This window comes from Dendropsophus ebraccatus, chromosome 5, assembly GCF_027789765.1.
Source record: "Dendropsophus ebraccatus isolate aDenEbr1 chromosome 5, aDenEbr1.pat, whole genome shotgun sequence".
Lineage (NCBI taxonomy): Eukaryota > Metazoa > Chordata > Amphibia > Anura > Hylidae > Dendropsophus > Dendropsophus ebraccatus.
Window position 1 is genome coordinate 43,580,530 of NC_091458.1, and position 20,236 is coordinate 43,600,765.

Below are 20,236 nucleotides of genomic sequence, written 5' to 3' on the forward strand. Positions count from 1 at the left end.
ACCATTTAGAAAACTACACCCCTCAAGGAATGTAACAAGGGGTGCGGTGAGCATTTGGACCCCACAGGTGCTTCACAGATTTTCCGAACAATATGGCGTGAAAAAAGAAAAATTTATTTTTTACACTAAAACGTTGTTCTAGCCTTCAATTTTTCATTTTCTTAAAGGGATAAGAGGAAAAAAAAGACACAGTTTCTCCCGAGTACGGAAATACCCCACATGTGGCGACAAAGTGCCAAGGGGGCGCAGGACGAGCCTCCAAAGGGAAGGAGCGCCAATTGGCTTTTGGAAGCTGGATTTCACTGGAATGGATTTCAAGGGCCATGTCGCATTTACAGAGCCCTTGTGCTGCCAAGACACTGGAAACCCCCCACAAGTGACCCCATTCTGGAAACTACACCCCTCAAGGAATCTAACAAGGGGTACAGTGAGCATATGGACCCCACTGGTGACGGGCACAAATGTGGAACAATGTGACGTAAAAGTAAAAAATTTCATTTTTTCACTTTCATGGCACAAATGTGCCCGTCATCAAGTGGTCCATATCCTCACTGCACCCCTTGTTAGATTCCCTGAGGGGTGCAGTTTCCAGAATGGGGTCACTTGTGGGGGGTTTCCAGTGTTTTGGCAGCACGAGGGCTCTGTAAATGCGACATGGCGTTCTTCATCCATTCTAGCCAAATCCAACCTCCAAAATCCAAATGGCGCTCCTTCCCTTCGGAGGCTTGCCCTGCACGCGCACGGCGCTTTATGTCCACATGTGGGGTATTTTCGGACTCGGGGGAAATTGCTCTACACATTTTGTTTTTTTTCCCCTCTTTTAACCCCCTTGTGAAAATGATAAATTCAAGGCTAAACCAACATTATAGTGTAAAAAATTTAATATTTCATTTTCACGCCACATTGTTCCACATTTGTGCCCGTCACCAGTGGGGTCCATATGCTCACTACACCCCTTGTTACATTCCTTGAGGGGTGTAGTTTCCATATTGGGGTCACTTGTGGGGGGTTTCAACTGTCTTGGCAACACAGAGGCCTTTTGAATGCAACATGGCCCCTCGAAATCCATTCCATCCAAATCCAGCCTTCAAAAACCAAATGGCGCTCCTTCCCTTTGGAGACTTACCCTGCGCCCGCATGGCGCTTTATGTCCACATGTGGGGTATTTCCGTACTCAGGGGAAATTGCTCTGCACATTTAGTGTTTTTTTTTATCTTTTAGCCCCTTGTGAAAATGAAAAAATCATGACAAGATTAATGATTTAGAGTAAAAATTTTACAAAAATTACACTAAATGTTGGTCTAGCCTTGATTTTTTCCATTTCCACAAGGGGTTAAAAAGAAAATTAACACAAAACGTGTAGGGTAGTTTCCCCTGAGTACGAAAATACCTCACATGTGGACATAATGTGCCATATGGGCACAGGGCAAGCCACCAAAGGGACAGAGCGCCATTTAGAGGCTGGAATGGAGGATGGAGGCCATGTCGCAATTACAAAGCTCCTGTGCTGCCAGGTCAGTAGACACCCCTGACAAGTGACCCCATTCTGGAAACTACACCCCATAAGGAATCTAACAAGGGGTGCAGTGAGCATATGGACCCCACTGGTGACGGGCACTTACGTAGAACATGTGCCGAGAAAATAAAAAATACCATTTTTTTCATTTTCACGTCCCAAATGTGGCAGTCACCAGGGGGCCATATCCCCGCTGCCCCCCTTGTTAGATTGCTTATGGGGTGTAGTTTCCAGAATGGGGTCACTTGTGGGGGGTTTCTACTGTCCTGGCCGCACAGAGGCTTTGTAATTGCATCATGGCATCCTCTAATGGGAATGGCAGCCATACCTACTTAGCTGGGGAAAAGGGACAATTCTAATTTATTTGGGGGTATTAGGCCAATTATTAGTTTATAAGGTTGGAAATGACAGGTGTCCATCAAATTCAACCTGTGTTGATCCAGAGGAAGGCAAAAAACCCTTGTGAGGCAGACGACAGTAGCCTCATCACAGGGGAAAAATTCCTTCCCGACTCCATAATGGCGATCAGAATAATCCCTGGATCAACGTGACCCCTGAAATAGGAATAAGGGACAGAATTTAGATAATGTAGAACCCCAATGACGTGTGGTGCACCTTGGAGCGATCCAGTATGCAGAGGCCGGGGGGATCAGGACAGGTGTCACACTGGAAAATGGTGTCCTTCCTGATCCCCCTGTTATGCCACACTCTGCACTTCTTCTGGGGTCTCCCTTTCTCCAGTGTGGGGGACGTCACCTGGAAAATGTTGTCCTGGTGCGATATGGGGTCCTTCATATCCAGAAGCGCTGGGTCAGCTCCATGGCTGCTAAATATTATGGCTCTATTACTACTTCTGATATTTTCGTATCGTGCCGCAAGCTACAGTAGCTCGGGCAGCGAGGGACCGGAAGAGGGGGTGCTGGTATAAAAGTTATCCCCGTACAGGTGGTGACCTTTATCCAGCAGTGGGAAGATCAGTTCCCGGACGATCTTCCCACTTGTTCGGAGGATGGGGGGGGAGGGGGCATCTGGGGGCTGGATTCGGATGTCCCTTCCTTCATACACTCTAAGGGTACATGCACAATGCGGAATCGCGACAGATAACCCTTCGTGCATTCCGCAGTTGGCACCCACCGGCGGACTGATGCGGGCGCGCGTCTCCGTCCGTGTCATAGACTCCATTCTATGCCCGGGCGGATTCTGCTCTCCGTCCAACGTATTCATTCTTTGGATGGACGATGGAATCCGCCCGTGCATAGAATGGAGTCTATGACACGGGCGGAGACACGCGCCCGCATCAGTCCGCCGGCGGGTGCCAGCTGCGGAATGCACAAAGGGTTATCCTTCGCCATTCCGCAGTGTGCACATACTCTAAATCTGTAAGTGTACCCTGAGGTACGCTCACAGAGTGTGTAGAATTTCACGCCATACAGTCATCTCTTATTGGGACGGTACTGGCGGAAAAGACGTGTCTGGGAGGCAGCGTACGCTACGCTACCCCCAGACACGTCACTGGATGATGAGGATGAATGGAGGAAAGAAGGATCCCCCCATTCATCCTCACTGGCTGTTTCGGTGTCTGAGGCAATAATAACGTATCCCTCTGACGCCGAAAACACCCTGGGGGCCATCTTTATACGGGGACTAGTATATGGGGTATGTAGTGGTGTAGTGTCAAACTTTATTCAACGTAGTGTGGTGTAATGTAGTGTTTTTTATTACAGTAAGTATAAAAAAAAAAATCTACGCCAACAAAGGAGTTGCTGATAAATGCCGCACTTATGTGCGGCACTTATCAGCAGACCATGGCAGTAGAATATAGAAAAAAAAAAAACCACCCTACGCCAAAAAGGATGAGTTGCTGATTAGCAGTGTATTACACATATCAGCCGCTAGAGGGCAGCAGAGCGCAAAATACGGAAAAAGCCGACGCTGGAGCTGAAAATAGCCGAGAGAAGCCGTACGTGACGTCACGGAGGAAGCCGAAGACCCGAACGAACACGAGGACGCCGCGAACCTGGAAGACGCCGATCAGGAGCCCGGGACAGGTGAGTAATGAATTGATCAGCCTATAGCGGCGATCGTAAGCACGGGGGGTGTTAACCACCCCCCGTGCCGTGAAGCTAAGATGGCCTGCTATGATTTATAGCAGGCCATCTTCCCCGATCGCTGTGTGCGAACACGCAGCGATCGGGGAAACATCGGGCGTAAATTTACGCCCTGATGCGCCAAGTACCAGGGCGCAAGGGCGTAAGTTTACGCCCGATGTCGTTAAGGGGTTAAAGGGACCAAGGTCGCTCTTAAAGGGACCAAGGTCGCTCTTAAAGGGACCAAGGTCGCTCTTAAAGGGACTAATTTATCTCTTAAAGGGACATATTTTGCTCTTAAATGGACCCAGGTCGGTCTTAAAGGGACCCATTTTGCTTTTAAAGGGACATATTTCGCTCTTCAAGGGACCAAGGTCACTCTTAAAGGGACCAATTTTTGCTCTTAAAGGGACATATTTCTCTCTTAAAGGGACCCAGGTTGCTCTTAAAGGGACCCAGGTCGCTCTTAAAGGGACCCAGGTCGCTCTTAAAGGGACCCAGGTCGCTCTTAAAGGGACCCAGGTCGCTCTTAAAAGGGACATATTTCTCTCAAAGGAACCCAGTTCGAGCGAAACGAGTCTCTTTAAGAGCGAAATATTTCCTTTGAAAGGGACCCAGATCACTCTTAAAAGGGACCCATTTCGCTCTTAAAGGGACATATTTTGCTCTTAAAGGGACCCATTTACCCCCTCAAGGGACCCAGGTCGCTCTTATAGGTACTTAGTTCGCTCTTAAAGGGACCCATTTAGAGCGGCTTGGGTCCCTTTAAGAGCGACTTGGGTACCGTTCCTTTAAGAGCGGCTTGGTTACCGTCCCTTTAAGAGCAGCTTGGATCCCGTACCTGCTACATGGCTGCCTCAGCTCTGCTATTTTACTGACTGACCTCTGCTACTTATAATGGTAAAGACCATTGCTCGGTTACCATGACAATCTTACTCATGTCAGGGAGACAAAATGGTTAAGGACCTTCCATATATTACATCTTCTATTGGCCAATAGTGGACATGTGACTGTGGATGGTGTGATACAATGCATGACGAGACCTTAGAGTTCCTATTGGCTGCTATATTTCAGCTATTTGCATATGTGCTGTGATTGGCTGTCACCAGTTAGAGTGTGGCCATTATTTGCAATGGGCCATTATTTTCTATGGGAAATTTGGGGTCTTTAAACGTAAATTTCTTAAAAACGACAAATCCGATCGAAACGAAAAATAGATAGCACACCACACACCGCCGAGGGCTTCGAAACGCACTTTGAACGGAGTCTGTGCGCAAAGCGGTTCGGGCTGTATTACGCGCAGAAAAATGGCTGGAAGAAGAAACGGAAGAAGAAGAAGAATACGGATTACAATATAGGGATTTTCAAGCACTATAATTATTAGCTTGTCTTGCAAAACACTCTCAAACCAAGTTACTTGTAATCCAAGGTTTCACAGTATATTTTTAGTGGCCCGCATTCTCCTAGGGGGAGAGGGTTTAGGGTGAATGATGCTGAGTCAGCCACCAGTGTAAAGGAAATCAGCTCCTGCTATACTTAGTCAGCGCCTAAACTGAAGTGCAGTGCAGGCAGGTACTGTGTGATGTAAGGGGTGCAAGACCAAAAGAAAGCGGCTCCTGCTACAATCACTATGGTAGCATGCATATTCTGTTACAGTCCTCATCTTGGAACAGGCTCTCCACTTGTAAACACCTTGATCTAATAACTGCTACACTCAGATTGGACCAACTTTTTAGGGGTATTTAGGTTATTTACATGAAATACATATGACCTATATAGTTGTTTATTTGGCCTGGTCTCAAGGAGGGCAGCAAAGAAGCCACTTGTCTCCAGAAAAAACATCAGGGACAGACTGATATTCTGCAAAAGGTACAGGGAGTGGACTGCTGAGGACTGGGGTAAAGTAATTTTCTCTGATGAATCCCCTTTCCAATTGTTTGGGACATCTGGAAAACAGCTTATTCGGAGAAGACGAGGTGAGCGCTACCACCAGTCTTGTCTCATGCCAACTGTAAAGCATCCTGAAACCATTCATGTGTGGGGTTGCTTCTCAGCCAAGGGATTTGGCTCTCTCACAGTCATGAATAAAGAATGGTACCAGAATGTCCTCCAAGAGCAACTTCTCCCAACCGTCCAAGAGCAGTTTGGTGATCAACAATGCGTTTTCCAGCATGGAGCACCTTGCCATGAAGCAAAGGTGATAACTAAATGGCTCAGGGAACAAAACATATATTTTGGGTCCATGGCCTGGAAACTCCCCAGATCTTAAAGGGAACCAATCACCTCAAAAACGCATATATAGCTTTTTAAATGTGCACACAGCACTTTCCATACATGTTTCTATATACTCCCTGCCTCCCCCATGTAATCCATAAAGTAACTTTATAAAACTGGCGCCCGGTATCCAAATTACATCAGGTAGTCACCTGGGCGGTGTTCGGCTAGATGGTAGTCACAGTCAGTCCAGGTCCCCTGGGCATTCTTCGGCGGTAATCACGCCCCTCTGGGCGTAATTCAAATCACCCAGTAGCTCCGACGTCACTCGGGAGCGCACCGTGCCTACGTTCTTACACCGCCGCGCATGCGCAGTACAGCCGCCCCCATTCTGGCTGTACTGCGCCTGTGCAGAATAGCCTCGAACTCCGGCTCGCACTGAGTTTCAGGCTATTCTGCACAGGCGCAGTACAGTCAGAATGGGAGCGGCTGCACATGCGTGGCGGCGTAAGAACGTAGGTGCGCAGACGTCGTGCACGGCACGCTCCCGAGTGACGTCGAGGGGCGTGATTACTGCCGAAGAACGCCCAGGGGACCCGGACTGACTGTGACTTCCATCTAGCTGAACACCACCCAGGTGACTACCTGATGTAATTTGCATACCGGGCGCCAGTTTTATAAAGTTACTTTATGGACTACACGGGGGAGGCAGGGAGTATATAGAAACATCTATGGAAAGTGTGCTGTGTGCTCTAACAGCACATTTAAAAAGCTATATATGCATTTTTGAGGTGATTGGTTCCCTTTAATCCCATTGAGAACTTGTGGTCAATCATCAAGAGACAGGTGGACAAACAAAACCCAACAAATTCTGACAAAATGCAAGCATTGATTGTGCATGGACTGCTATCAGTCAGGATTTGGTACAGAAGTTGATTGAGAGCAGCCAGGGAGAATTGCAGAGGTCCTGAAGAAGAAGGGTCAACACTGCAAATATTGGCTGCATTAACTCATTCTAACTGTCAATATAAGCTTTTGTTACTCATAATATGGTTGCTCTTATATTTCTGTATGTGATAAAAACATCTGACAAACACACATAAAAACCAGAGGGCAGCAGATCATGTGAAAATATCAGATTTGTGTCACTCTCAAAACTTTTGGCCATGACTGTACAATACACTACATAAACTTCTACATATAGTTCGCCCCCTGCTGGACACTCCATAGGAATTACACCTAAATCGTGACCACGTTTTTTTAGGGAATCTGAAGCCTGCCTGATCTAATAAATTAAGGGAAATAGCCCTGTATGTGCATTTCCCATAATTAATTTACTTCAGGAATTTGTCTAACTTTCCATAAGTAATAACATATTAAAAAATACTTTTGGCCGGACTTCTTTGAACACACATAAACTCTAGACTGAGCTGACTTTGCATGTTTTTTTCTATACCGAGAGTATAAATAGAAAAAAAATTAAAAAACAATGAAGGTTTGTGTGGTTTTCTATGGGAATTTGCTACTGCTGGGCAGTTCCTGACATGGACAGAGGTGGCAGCAGAGGGCACTGTGGCAGACTAGAAGGAATAAACGACTTCCTGCAGGGCATATAGCAGCTGATAAGTACTGGAAGAGTTTTCTTTTTTTAAACTTTTCAAATAAATAAAATTATTTAACTTTTTTTTTCTCCAGAGCACCCCTTTAAAACAATAAATGCTGTGGTCCTGGGTGTGGTACTTTGAAATGCTGGGAAACTACTTCTGTTCTATGCAGAAAAAAAACTTGGGGACATTTATCAAGACTCATTGACCTGTTTGGATTCGGAGCACTCCTCTAAATAAAGCCAGCAGGAGATGCACACGTTCCACACGCAGGACTGTTCCACAGCAGGTATAGGTGAAGATTTCTGCCTGGTTTACTCCCCACACACAGCATGTGTTATCTGTAGGTACTGTAACACTACAGATCAGAAATCACTCGGTGGACAGGGTTATATCCTACCAGGTAAATGTTTATGTACTGCTATTGGGGACAGAAGCATTTGCCTTCATTTGCTGCTATCTACTCTCGCTGACTGATTCTTCCTGTTCTGTATAAGTTAATGGCACTGGCTTTTTTCTTGAGTTCAACAGAGTCTATGATAAAACGTATGCAGGTTACCTATTGCATTTACAACCCTTAAACAAGTCCATAGCCAGGTTAATGCGTACCAGCAGAACACCTCAGTAACTACGCAGAATATAAATATGGTTTAACGTTGCAATAATGGATCGGCCAGATGAGACATGTCCACCCGGAACATCAGCCAAAGCATTTAGCCTGGCACCTGGGGATCTCATCAGCTGTGCCCTGTACTCATGCCAGCAATACGACAGATGTGGAGAGACTTCCAGCGTGGATGTATTCTGTTCAGTTCACCTGCAGTGCATTCAGCGCAGGAGAGAGGCTTCTGTACCACCAGCACAATGTGAGGTTACAGGGATCAGTGAGCTGTGCCACAGGCACTCCTGCCTACCCACAGCTGGCATGGTCGCCTCTGCATGTCTTCAGTCAGGATTAAAAGCTCTTGTTACTACAATTTAGCTAAAATTACTAGCGGTTAACTAAATTTTCACCTGGATCTGAATGCAATGAATGCACTAAAGAGAAGGCGACCATATACCTGAACACTGACCATATACTTGAATACTGACCATATACCTGAACAGTGAACACATGCCTCCTGTCTAGGAGTCGAAAGAATCTACAGAATGCAAAGGCAATGAACAATAATCTGATTCTGCAGCATCATTCCCCAATGTCTGTAGGTCCATAAACACACACAAATAAATAACACTCAAATTGTAGAAAGATTCAGGATAGGGTTAATTACTTTAATCTGTAGTCTATTTAGCCAGTAGTGCCTGTGGCATCTAGGTGGTTATTTGTCGGGTAACAGTCCAGTGATGTGTCTGATTGGGCCCCACACATGACGATCAGTTGTCATTGCAGCCAAAAGCTTTCTAAAGGCCTCCATGGCTGCCATGAGAGATCTCCTATTACAATCAGCCATAGGCAGAGAGTAATAGGAGACAGGCACTTTGCCAGTACACTGTGTGCTCATGCAGTTAACTGCAATACCATTGTCAATTATCGGGTCACACATTCAAGTACTCTACGAGGTACCCAACGCCTTTTGCCCTTTAAAAAAAAAAAAAGAAACGAAAATCATACTGCTCTGCTGATGGAAAAATAAGCCTTAAGGCTTTTATAAACCTAGAAGGAAAAAAAAAAAAAAAAAGGAGAATCTAAAAACAGTGCAGTCATTAAATGGTTTAAGAAAACCTGTCAGCAGTCCTGACCTGTCTGTGTTAGTAAATACTGTATTTTCCTGCGTATAAGACTACTTCTTAACCCAGGAAAATCCTCTGAAATGTCAGGGGTCGTCTTATATGTCGGGTGTCGTCTTATACTGCGGGTGCTGAAAAACTTCGGAACTGGACTGGAGAATCTGCAGTGGTGGCATACAGTGGGGGGAGCTCAAAAACAGCCGCATCCCTGCCGTATGCGGCGACCATATGAAGGGCAGAGCAAGCTGCAGGCATCCGGGTTATGGAAAAAAAAAAAAAAGAGATAGGGTAGAATCACGCTGTGCCCAGAAAAACACACCTCTTTCCCCCGTCTGGCCGCCCTTGTATCCTACTGGTATTACTGTACCTCCTTCTCTGCCTCTCAGATCTCCCTGCTGTCTGATGGTTTTTATTCATTTTTTATTTGGTGTGCGTTGGAAGAGGGGTAGTAGTACAGAAAGTATATCCCGCATCCTATATTTTAACTGGAAAAGTCGGGAGTCGTCTTATACGCCGGAAAATACGGTACTTGTATTCCCCATGAATTAACAATTCTATGTCCCCTGTTTTTATAGCTGTGCGGTGAGATGTTCCTCTGTTCTTACTAGAATTATATGCCTTAATGACCAACTGGGTGTTTCCAGTAGGGGGCGTGTCCCTGCGCTCTCCGACACTCTGATTGGATAGTTTCAGAACAACAGACGCACAACACAAAGTTATAAAAGCCGATGATCTAGAATATTAGTGCATGGGTATGTATTTGCAGCTTAGGAGTGGTGACAGGTTCTCTTTATGAGTCTTTGGCACTGCTTAGAGATTTCTGATACTAAACAACATTCTAAGTAAGGGGTCTATTCCACGGAGCGATAATCGGCTAAATCGGGCTGATTCGGTTGATTATCGCTCTGTGGAATAGAGACAACGATCAGCCAATGATGGTGTCATCAGCCGATCGTTTATTTAGGTGTTTTTATTTGGAATAGTGGTGTGCAGTCGGCGACCGGCGATTTCACAAACACCATACTTTACCTAACCAGGCTGCAGGTCTTCTTCTGCGCTCCTTCTCTCCCCATCCCGCAGCAAGTTCAGTGCCGCCTGTCTGAGCTGACAGACCATTTAGCCAATCACTAACCAGGACTGCCATGGCCAGTGATTGGTTGAGCGGTCTGTCAGCTCAGACAGGCCGCACCCAAGCTGCTGCTGCACGCGGGACCTGGAGGAAGAAGGAGCGCAGGAGAAGCCCTGCAGCATGGTTGGGTAATGTATAGTGTTTAAACTAGGGCTGCAAGGACATCTGTAATTATGTCCCTGCAGCCCTCGCTAAACAATTATTGGGCCGTGGAATAGGCCCAGTAAACATGCACTAATCTAGCAGACCCGCGCTCATTTACATTATTGATCGGGCCCCCCTCGGCCTGTGGAATAGGACCCTAAAGCGCCATTCAAGTCAATGGCAGAGTGCTGTGAACAATGGGACAGATCTCCCCCATAGTTTTAATTTATTAAAAATGGTGTAAAGTAAAACTGGCCCAGTAGCCCCTAGCAACCAATCAGATCCCACTTTTCATTCCTCACAGACTCTTTGGAAAATGAAAGGAGGAATCTGATTGGTTGCTAGGGGCAACTGAGCCAGTTTCACTTTACACCAGGTTTGATAAATCAAAAAAATAAATAAATATCAAAATTACACAGATCTACATCTAAATTGTACATGCACTGATATGTTTTGGACCCCTGTACAGACATGCTGAAATTCTTGCAGGGTCTCTGGGTGCGCAGACTCCTACTAATCGCTAGACAGGAGAAGCGTACCAATGGATTTCCCTTTAAACTACAAACCAATGCGCTTGACTTATGGTATCAGAGCTTTTATGTATTCTTGTTATTGGAGGGTTAAATTGTTAAATCTTTATGCAGATGAAGCCCCTTGGCTCCCTGCTGTGGATCACACAAAGCAAAGCTGGCTCTCTGCTGCAGCACTTTGTTGTTAAGCCTCTGCCATAATCGCGGAGCTGTAAAGTGTTCACGCTTATCATTCCAACAAAACCTCTTTGTTTATCCAGACAGAAAAGTTTTCGCATCGACTTAAATATCAGTCTTGAGTATTATTGTGCCACATTTGCAATGATTTACTTTTCTATCTAGTGTGAACACAGTAAACTCAGTCTCTATCTCCCGGCTCACACTACACAAGAGATCCAAGGACAAGGCTGACTGTTTCTTATAATAAGCTGCAACAGGTTAGAACCGAAACAACCCAAAATTATACCATCCCCACCGCTGCTGAGAATCCTGTCTCCTGCACTTAACCGGAGTAAATAATTACCTTCAGTATGGCCCGGCTCAGGACTGTCAGACAGGTTATACGTGACTGCCACCTACAGGCCATGTCAACGCTACATACTGTATATACCCCCCCCCCCCAGCCTCATGATTTTTTTTAGGTTGTGGACAATTCACAATTGTGGGCACCATCATACAATTTTGCATCAAACTGTAGTGCAATTAACTTTACAGTAAAACCGACATGTCATCTTGATTCTGCCGGTTGGTCCGATTATAATGATACCCATGTTTTTTTTTGTTTTTCAAAACAAAAATGTTCAAATTGTCAAATTTGAACAGTACCATACTGGTGTAAATAGGACTTTTTGATTTTTTTTTATAAAACATTTTATAGCATTTTATAAAAAAAAAAATTGCCACGTACCCCACTCACCATACCGTATAAATAACTTTAGTTTAATATATCGGACAATTAAATCCACAGCAATACCCAATATGCACATTTTTCTTATTTTATATATGTAAAATAGGAAAAGGGGGGATATTTAGATTTTTATAAATGGTGTTATAATATATATTAGTATTTTCCTGCGTATAAGACTACTTTTTAATACAGGAAAATCTTCTTAAGTCAAAAGATGACTTATACGCCAGGTGTCGTCTTATAGGGCGGGTGCTGAAAAACTTCGGAATTTGACTGGAGAATTTGCGGTTGCCGCATAAGGTGGGGGGAGCTCAAAAACGGCTGATTCTACGCCGTATGCGGCGACTATATGAAGGGCAAAGCAAGCTGCAGGCACCCAGGGTATGGAAAGGGAGATCCGGCAGAGTGGGGCTGTGCCCAGAAAAACACCCGTCTGGCCTTCCCTTGTATCCTACCCGTATTACTACACCTCCCAGTTCTCGCTGCAGTCTAATGGGTTGATTTTTTAAAATAATTTTGGCGTGTGTGAAGAGGGGTAGTAGTTCAGCAAGTATGTTCCAAACTCTATATTTTAACCGAAAAAGTTGGGGGATCGTCTTATACACCGGAGAATGCCGGGGAGCGCCAGGACCACCTCCAGTGCATGTAGCCCGGCCAATGCACGAGAAGAGAACGGCATCAAGAACGTGAACTGGGCAGGGTTTTTAAGAAAAAAAAACAAAATGTGCCACAGGTACCCCCGCGCTGATGTTGACCAAGTAATGTAAAAAAAAAAAAAAAAAGTTATTTACCTAATACCTACATTCACTTTAACCCCTTCCCAAAATATGAAGTATCATGGAAATCAGTGACGTCCTGCATTATGAGGTACCGGTATGCCATAATGCTCAGGGGTTCCACAGTAAACGGTTTGCTAGTGGAAGCCATAGCTGGCCAGGGATCCCTCCTTTAATACATCTAACATTACACGGAAGCCATGCAGATGACAAATTGCCAATGTAAAACTAATGTGGCTGAAGTCCACCTAATAGCACGCATGGACGGGGATCACCTTTACAAAACAATCCCTTTACATTTTTGACTGCCAAGAATGTATGAAACCTTCTCATTCTGTGATGTCACAGGCCCACTTAAAAATGCCTGCTCAGCCAATCGTTGAGTGAGGCAGGACACAGCTGCAGCCACTGACTGGCTGAACGGGTAGTTCCTGTGGGGCCACAATGATTCAGGAACGCATACGCCAACAGGGGGCTGATAAATCAGGGCCTATGCCTGACCTCTATATCACTATGGCTGACCCCTCTATATCACAGGTGTCTTGCTTTGTTTGCAGTTTTCCTTTATGTATGGTGAATAGTGAGGCTGGGTGTGCGATCCTCAGTTTTTTTGATGCAATACACACTTGCTCATCACCGCCATTAAATCACATAATCAATGGCATTAAAATAAATGGTAAAAAATGTAACCACCAGACAGGCTGATGGTTTAGTGTCCTAGGGACAGGTCCTTGTCAGAATTATTATATTTGCTAAGTTTTGAAAGGTTAAGGGTTACTTACTTTTTGGCGGCATTTTTCATAAAATCTCGCTCCTCAGGCGAAACCTGTTTGCTAGTTTTGGAGCGCTGCTTTGTAACTTTCATCCCAGAGATAACTTTGCTGTAAGTTAAATAATAAATGAGACGTAAGCAAAAGTTAAAAGAAATTTGTCAGCTGTTAGGTCAAGGAGACACATGGTACCTTTCATTTATCAGTTTGTGCTTCCATAACTTAGAAAAATGATCTTCAAAGAGGCTTTCCCGAGCTCCTGAAGTGCTAAGGGCGGTGACACCAACTCGCTCCCCTTCCCAGCCCTATTAGAATGTCAGTCAGTTGGAGAATAGGCCTTGACTGTCAATCATGCGGGGGCATAGATAGAAGGGGGGGCAAGGAGGTGTTACAGCCTGCAGCACATCAGTAACTTAGGAGAGCCTTTTTGACTATTTGCACTGAATAATAAAGATATTTTACTATATTTTGGAAGCACAGCTGGATATATGAAAGGTACCATGTGTCTCCTTGACCTAACAGCATCTAACAGTATCAGCAGTTTGGAATGTGAATTGCAGCTGAGTGTCAGCATTGTTGCCATGCAATTATGGGGTCTTAGGATTGAATCCCACCAGACATTACATTTGCAAAGGGTATGTATGTATGTTCTCTCCCCATGTTTGTGTGGGTTTCCATCCTCACACTACAAGCTCTACCAGTATGTACTAGTAACTTAATTTGGAATTTAGATTGTGTGTTTGTGTTCAGCCACGCAGCCGAACCCAGATATTTTTCTGATGTTCACTCATCATTAGATGTATTATTTACAAGCACAAAAGGAAACCCTTGCACTCGGAATTTGATTTCAATTTTCATAGTGGTGGAGCAACACTGACCTCTAGTGGTGGAAATGGAATTTATTATTTTCAGTTCATCCATCTCTGAATTAGATTGGTCTCCAATACATATTAGGGCCATGTTCACACAGTGTAAAAACATCGGCCGTTGTTTAACACAGGCATGTTAAACAACAGCCAATGTCTGAGATGTTCCCCGCCGATACTGCAGTATCAGTCGGATGAACATCTTTTGATTTGAATTGGAATGCAGGCACATTCAGGTGTGCTCCGGCTCCAATTTGCCATAGACCACAACGGAAAGTATGACCAGGAGCCATACTTTACACTCTGAGCACAGTTTTTTTTGTACAGTCACTGTTTACTGAATAATGGGTGCACAAAATAGACCTGTCAATTATTTTGTGTGGCCGCACAGAACACCGGCTGTAGTGTATACAGGGTGTACACACTACATTAGCTGTTCCATACACATTAATGTAATTGATTGCTGTCAATAAAACACAGCCATTGTTTATTGCAAAAAGACAAAGTAGCCTAGAGTAAATAGAGTACACATAGGGGCTGATTTACTAATATGTTCCCGGGCAAATTGTCGGAATTTCCCTGTCAGTTTGGCATTACAACATATTTACTGAAAGTGTGCTGTACAATTTTTCAAAACACATGACAAACCTGCCATTTTTGGCCAAAAACTCATCAAATGGGCGTGTTGTGGGTGTGTCATGGGTGTATCCTTTAAAACCCGCCACAACAGACAGATTTATAAAGCAAACTGTAATTTTTTTGACTGGTTTTCTTTTCTGAAAATCAGCTGCTTATAGTCCGGCGGGCAGGATGGTCAGGTTTTAATTTTCTTCTGTGAAAAACCCAATAAAGGGCGTGCGCCACCTTAGTGAATTTGACGCGAAAAAAACGGCACAACAAACAGCATAAAGGCATAAAATTAACAGTTTGTTAGTAAATCAGCCATGTGCATGAACCATGTCAGGTCCATCTACACAATGTTAAAAAAAAAAAAAAAAAAAAATTCAGGAAGCTGGTGTCTAAATTGATTCCATTAGAAAATCAAGCATATCTGGATACATCAGCCTCCTAGGATACAGTGCACATGACAGTACATTAAGTGTATAACATACAATATTCCTAACCTTATATTATCACTTCCTTTCATTCTGATTTCCTCAGCCATTTTCTTGTGCAAACGCAACTGCCGAAGGAGTTCAGACTCCACTTGTTTTTGCTGGGAAGGATAAGTCGATGCCACTGCAGATGCCGCATCAGCAAGTTCTTTGCTCACCGGCTTCTCCCTACAAAAGATAAGAGATTAGTGTCAAATCATAAACAACACTATACAAGGGGTGAAAACTAAACTAAATGTCTCCTCTATACAGGACACAAAGGAACTACAGCTGCAAGAAAAAAAAAAAAAAAAAAAGTTAAGGCCCCTGTCTAAGGAAAAAGTTGGTATCACCACACGTGAAATTGTCAAAACTATTAAAATATAACAGCAGTGTTTTAAGCCAATTAGAAGATAAAGCCTATGGGGTGTTTCCCTGGGTTTCAAAAGCCCAGCAATGATCAGCCTGTCAATTTTAAATGAGGGTTTACATTCAGGTATAGCACTGTTAGGAGTTAAATGTTGCTGGGCTTCTGCAACCCAGGGGAACACCCTGTAGGCTTTATCGCCTAATTTGCATAAGTGCTTAGTAACATAGTATATAAGGTTGAAAGAAGACAAGAGTCCATCAGGTTCAACCTAGGGAAACCCTACCAAAGCCTTACTTCCTGGATAAAATGGTGATGTCATTTCCTGGATAACATGGTGATGTCACAACCTGACTCGAAGAGCTGTGTGGGCTGTGGCTGCTGGAGAGAATGATGGCAGAGGGATGCTCAGTGTCCCTCCAGTGCCCTGTGTCCCTCAGTATCACCCTGCCATCATCCTCTCCAGCAGCCACAGCCTGCACAGCTCTGGGAGTCGGGTCGTGACATCACCATTTTATCCAGAAAGTGAAGCCTTGATGCAGTAGTAAGTGCAGGGAAAAAAGCACTTTATAAGAATCTCCCATAAGAAGTGTATATTGGTGATTTGTATAACTTTTGGGGGACAATACAATACTTTAAAAAAAAACTTTGCCAGACGTCTCCTTTAAAGGGGTTGTCCAGGGAGCAGAAGATAGCTGTAGCCTTCTGCTCCCGGCACTCACTTCTTGAGATTTCACAGGATGGGAGGAGGAGGCTACGTCACGAACAAGCAATACTGCGCCCACATGTGATGTTAAATAGCTGCACAGTACATACAATATTGCGGAGGCACTACGCAGCTATTGGACATTGTGTGCACACAGGTTCACATACGTTTCTCTGTGCACTCTGGGTGTTTACTCAATGTGTTTAATATAATATAAAACATATAAGGTTAATGTGAACCTAGATCTACACTAATCACAAAACAATCACCAAGACAGCTTTCTTACTCATTGGGATGACTCTCTTCTGCCACCATCTGGAACATCCTGCTGGCACTTTCTATGTTGTCCGCACTCTCTTGACTTTGTTGTTTTGCCTTTTTCTTTTTCATCGCCTGGAACGTCTTCTTTGAGGTCACTTCAACTTTCATGCCACTAAGTAAGCCAGCTAAGGTATCCTGCTTTGGCGGCTCTTCCTTGTGCGGTGTCTTGTCCTCTTTCTCACCAGATGGTTTACCTTTGCCATCATTATCAGACGGAGACGTCTCAGACCAGAGGACATGGCCTACAGAGAGTCGCCTACACACCAGGTCAGCGAGCCTACAGGAACAGGACAGAACTCAGAACTATCACACGTGGCATGCTATTATATTACATATATAATAAAGAAGCAGGAACTATAACTATGCACAGGCGGGGAAAGCATATACACTACACTGTGCACTGATAGGGGGGGGGCAGCATATACACTACACTGTGCACTGACCGGGGGGGGCAGCACATTGACTACACTGTGCACTGACAGGAGGGGGCAGCATATACACTACACTGTGCACTGACAGGGGGGCAGCACATACACTACACTGTGCACTGATAGGGGGGGGGCAGCATATACACTACACTGTGCACTGACAGGGGGGGGCAGCACATACACTACACTGTGCACTGACAGGGGAGGGCAGCATATACACTACACTGTGCACTGACAGGGGGCAGCATATACACTACACTGTGCACTGATAGGGGGGGCAGCATATACACTACACTGTGCACTGACAGGGGGGCAGCACATACACTACACTGTGCACTGATAGGGGGGGGCAGCACATACACTACACTGTGCACTGATAGGGGGGGCAGCATATACACTACACTGTGCACTGACCGGGGGGGGGGGCAGCACATTGACTACACTGGGCACTGACAGGAGGGGGCAGCATATACACTACACTGTGCACTGATAGGAGGGGGCAGCACATACACTACACTGTGCACTGACAGGGGGGGGGGCAGCACATACACTACACTGTGCACTGACAGGGGGGCAGCACATACACTACACTGTGCACTGACAGGGGGGCAGCACATACACTACACTGTGCACTGACAGGGGGGCAGCACATACACTACACTGTGCACTGACAGGGGGCAGCACATACACTACACTGTGCACTGACAGGGGGGCAGCACATACACTACACTGTGCACTGACAGGGGGGCAGCACATACACTACACTGTGCACTGACAGGGGGGCAGCACATACACTACACTGTGCACTGACAGGGGGGCAGCACATACACTACACTGTGCACTGACAGGGAGGGCAGCATATACACTACACTGTGCACTGACAGGGAGGGCAGCATATACACTATACTGGGCACTGACAGGGGGGGCAGCATATACACTATACTGGGCACTGACAGGGGGGGGCAGCATATACACTATACTGGGCACTGACAGGGGGGGCAGCATATACACTATACTGGGCACTGACAGGGGGGCAGCATATACACTATACTGGGCACTGACAGGGGGGCAGCATATACACTACACTGGGCACTGACAGGGGGGCAGCATATACACTACACTGGGCACTGACAGGGGGGGCAGCACACACACTACACTGGGCACTGACAGGGGGGCAGCATATACACTACACTGGGCACTGACAGGGGGGCAGCATATACACTACACTGTGCACTGACAGGGGATCACACACTACACTGTGCACTGACAGGGGGGGCAGCATATACACTACACTGGGCACTGACAGGGGGGCAGCATATACACTACACTGTGCACTGACAGGGGGGCAGCATATACACTATACTGGGCACTGACAGGGGGGGCAGCATATACACTACACTGTGCACTGACAGGGGGGGCAGCATATACACTATACTGTGCACTGACAGGGGGGGCAGCATATACACTACACTGTGCACTGACAGGGGGCAGCACATACACTACACTGGGCACTGACAGGGGGGCAGCACATACACTACACTGGGCACTGACAGGGGGGCAGCACATACACTACACTGGGCACTGACAGGGGGGCAGCACATACACTACACTGGGCACTGACAGGGGGGCAGCACATACACTACACTGTGCACTGACAGGGGGGCAGCACATACACTACACTGTGCACTGACAGGGGGGCAGCACATACACTACACTGTGCACTGACAGGGGGGCAGCACATACACTACACTGGGCACTGACAGGGGGGCAGCACATACACTACACTGGGCACTGACAGGGGGGCAGCACATACACTATACTGGGCACTGACAGGGGGGCAGCACATACACTACACTGTGCACTGACAGGGGGGCAGCACATACACTACACTGGGCACTGACAGGGGGGCAGCACATACACTACACTGGGCACTGACAGGGGGGCAGCACATACACTACACTGTGCACTGATAGGGGGGGGCAGCACATACACTATACTGGGCACTGACAGGGGGGCAGCACATACACTACACTGTGCACTGACAGGGGGGCAGCACATACACTACACTGGGCACTGACAGGGGGGCAGCACATACACTACACTGGGCACTGACAGGGGGGCAGCACATACACTACACTGTGCACTGACAGGGGGGCAGCATATACACTATACTGGGCACTGACAGGGGGCAGCATATACACTATACTGGGCACTTACAGGGGGTAGGGAGGCAATGCAGCCCCCCAACACTACCATGACCCAGGAGCATACAATGAGGGAAAATACCCACTTAACCCTTTATTTACTCCACTTATTTAAGAAGTGTCCCCCCAATGTAACATAGTGTAACAATGAAGGGACCGGGAATAAGTGGATGTGACAGGGACTTTAGGTGCTGCCCCCAGAGGTGCCCTCTGCCGTGTGCGGCCGCCATCACCGCCCGCCGGTGCCTATGGTATAGCAGGACACCTACCTGTTCCCGGTCAGCCGCAGGCCGGGGCCGCCGCCTCCATACAGTGACAGCACAGCCCGCCGATACATCTCCAGCCCTTACTGCTACACAACGTGACCGTGACCTGGGGGAGCACAACCCGAAGGGCACACGTGTCCCCTGCTATAACCGTCCCGGCTGGAAACAGGAACCGTGTGAAAGCGTTCCCTCTGTAATCTCCTCCTGCATTGTAGGGAAGTCTGGATTAGACTGTGAGATTGGAGATGCCAGCAATGTCAGGAGCAGATACAGCCAGTAGGGCGGCCCCTCTTCTCCAATACTGCCAGGAACCTGGGGCAGAAGCTAAACCTGCCCATAAATACCCAATAGATGTCCAAACAGGGTCATCTTGTTGTATGCATCAGCATAACCATTTTAAATTGGTTAAAAAAAATCCACCAGCAATATATAAATAAATAAATAAATAAAAAAAAAAAATAAAAAAAAAAAAAAAATATATATATATATATATATATATATAACAGCTGGAGGGTCATGAGTTGGCATCAGTGATACACTGAAAGTGAAGTTTAGAGGTCACTGGGGGTCCCAATGGTC

At 46.0% G+C, this 20,236-nt stretch overlaps 1 protein-coding gene across 1 annotated transcript in view; it reads right to left on the reverse strand.

Annotated features, from left to right (window-relative positions):
• The window catches only part of MRPS31 (mitochondrial ribosomal protein S31), a 54,435-nt gene extending 34,613 nt beyond the window's left edge, over window positions 1-19,822 (reverse strand). Inside the window, exons 1-4 of the mRNA XM_069972104.1 lie at window positions 19,661-19,822; window positions 16,725-17,036; window positions 15,396-15,554; window positions 13,418-13,516 (exon numbers count right to left, since the gene is read on the reverse strand). Of these exons, the coding sequence (XP_069828205.1) occupies window positions 13,418-13,516; window positions 15,396-15,554; window positions 16,725-17,036; window positions 19,661-19,728 (638 nt within the window). The 5' untranslated portion in view covers window positions 19,729-19,822. The remainder of the gene's footprint in view (window positions 1-13,417; window positions 13,517-15,395; window positions 15,555-16,724; window positions 17,037-19,660) is intronic.
• Between the last annotated feature and the right edge of the window lie 414 nt (window positions 19,823-20,236).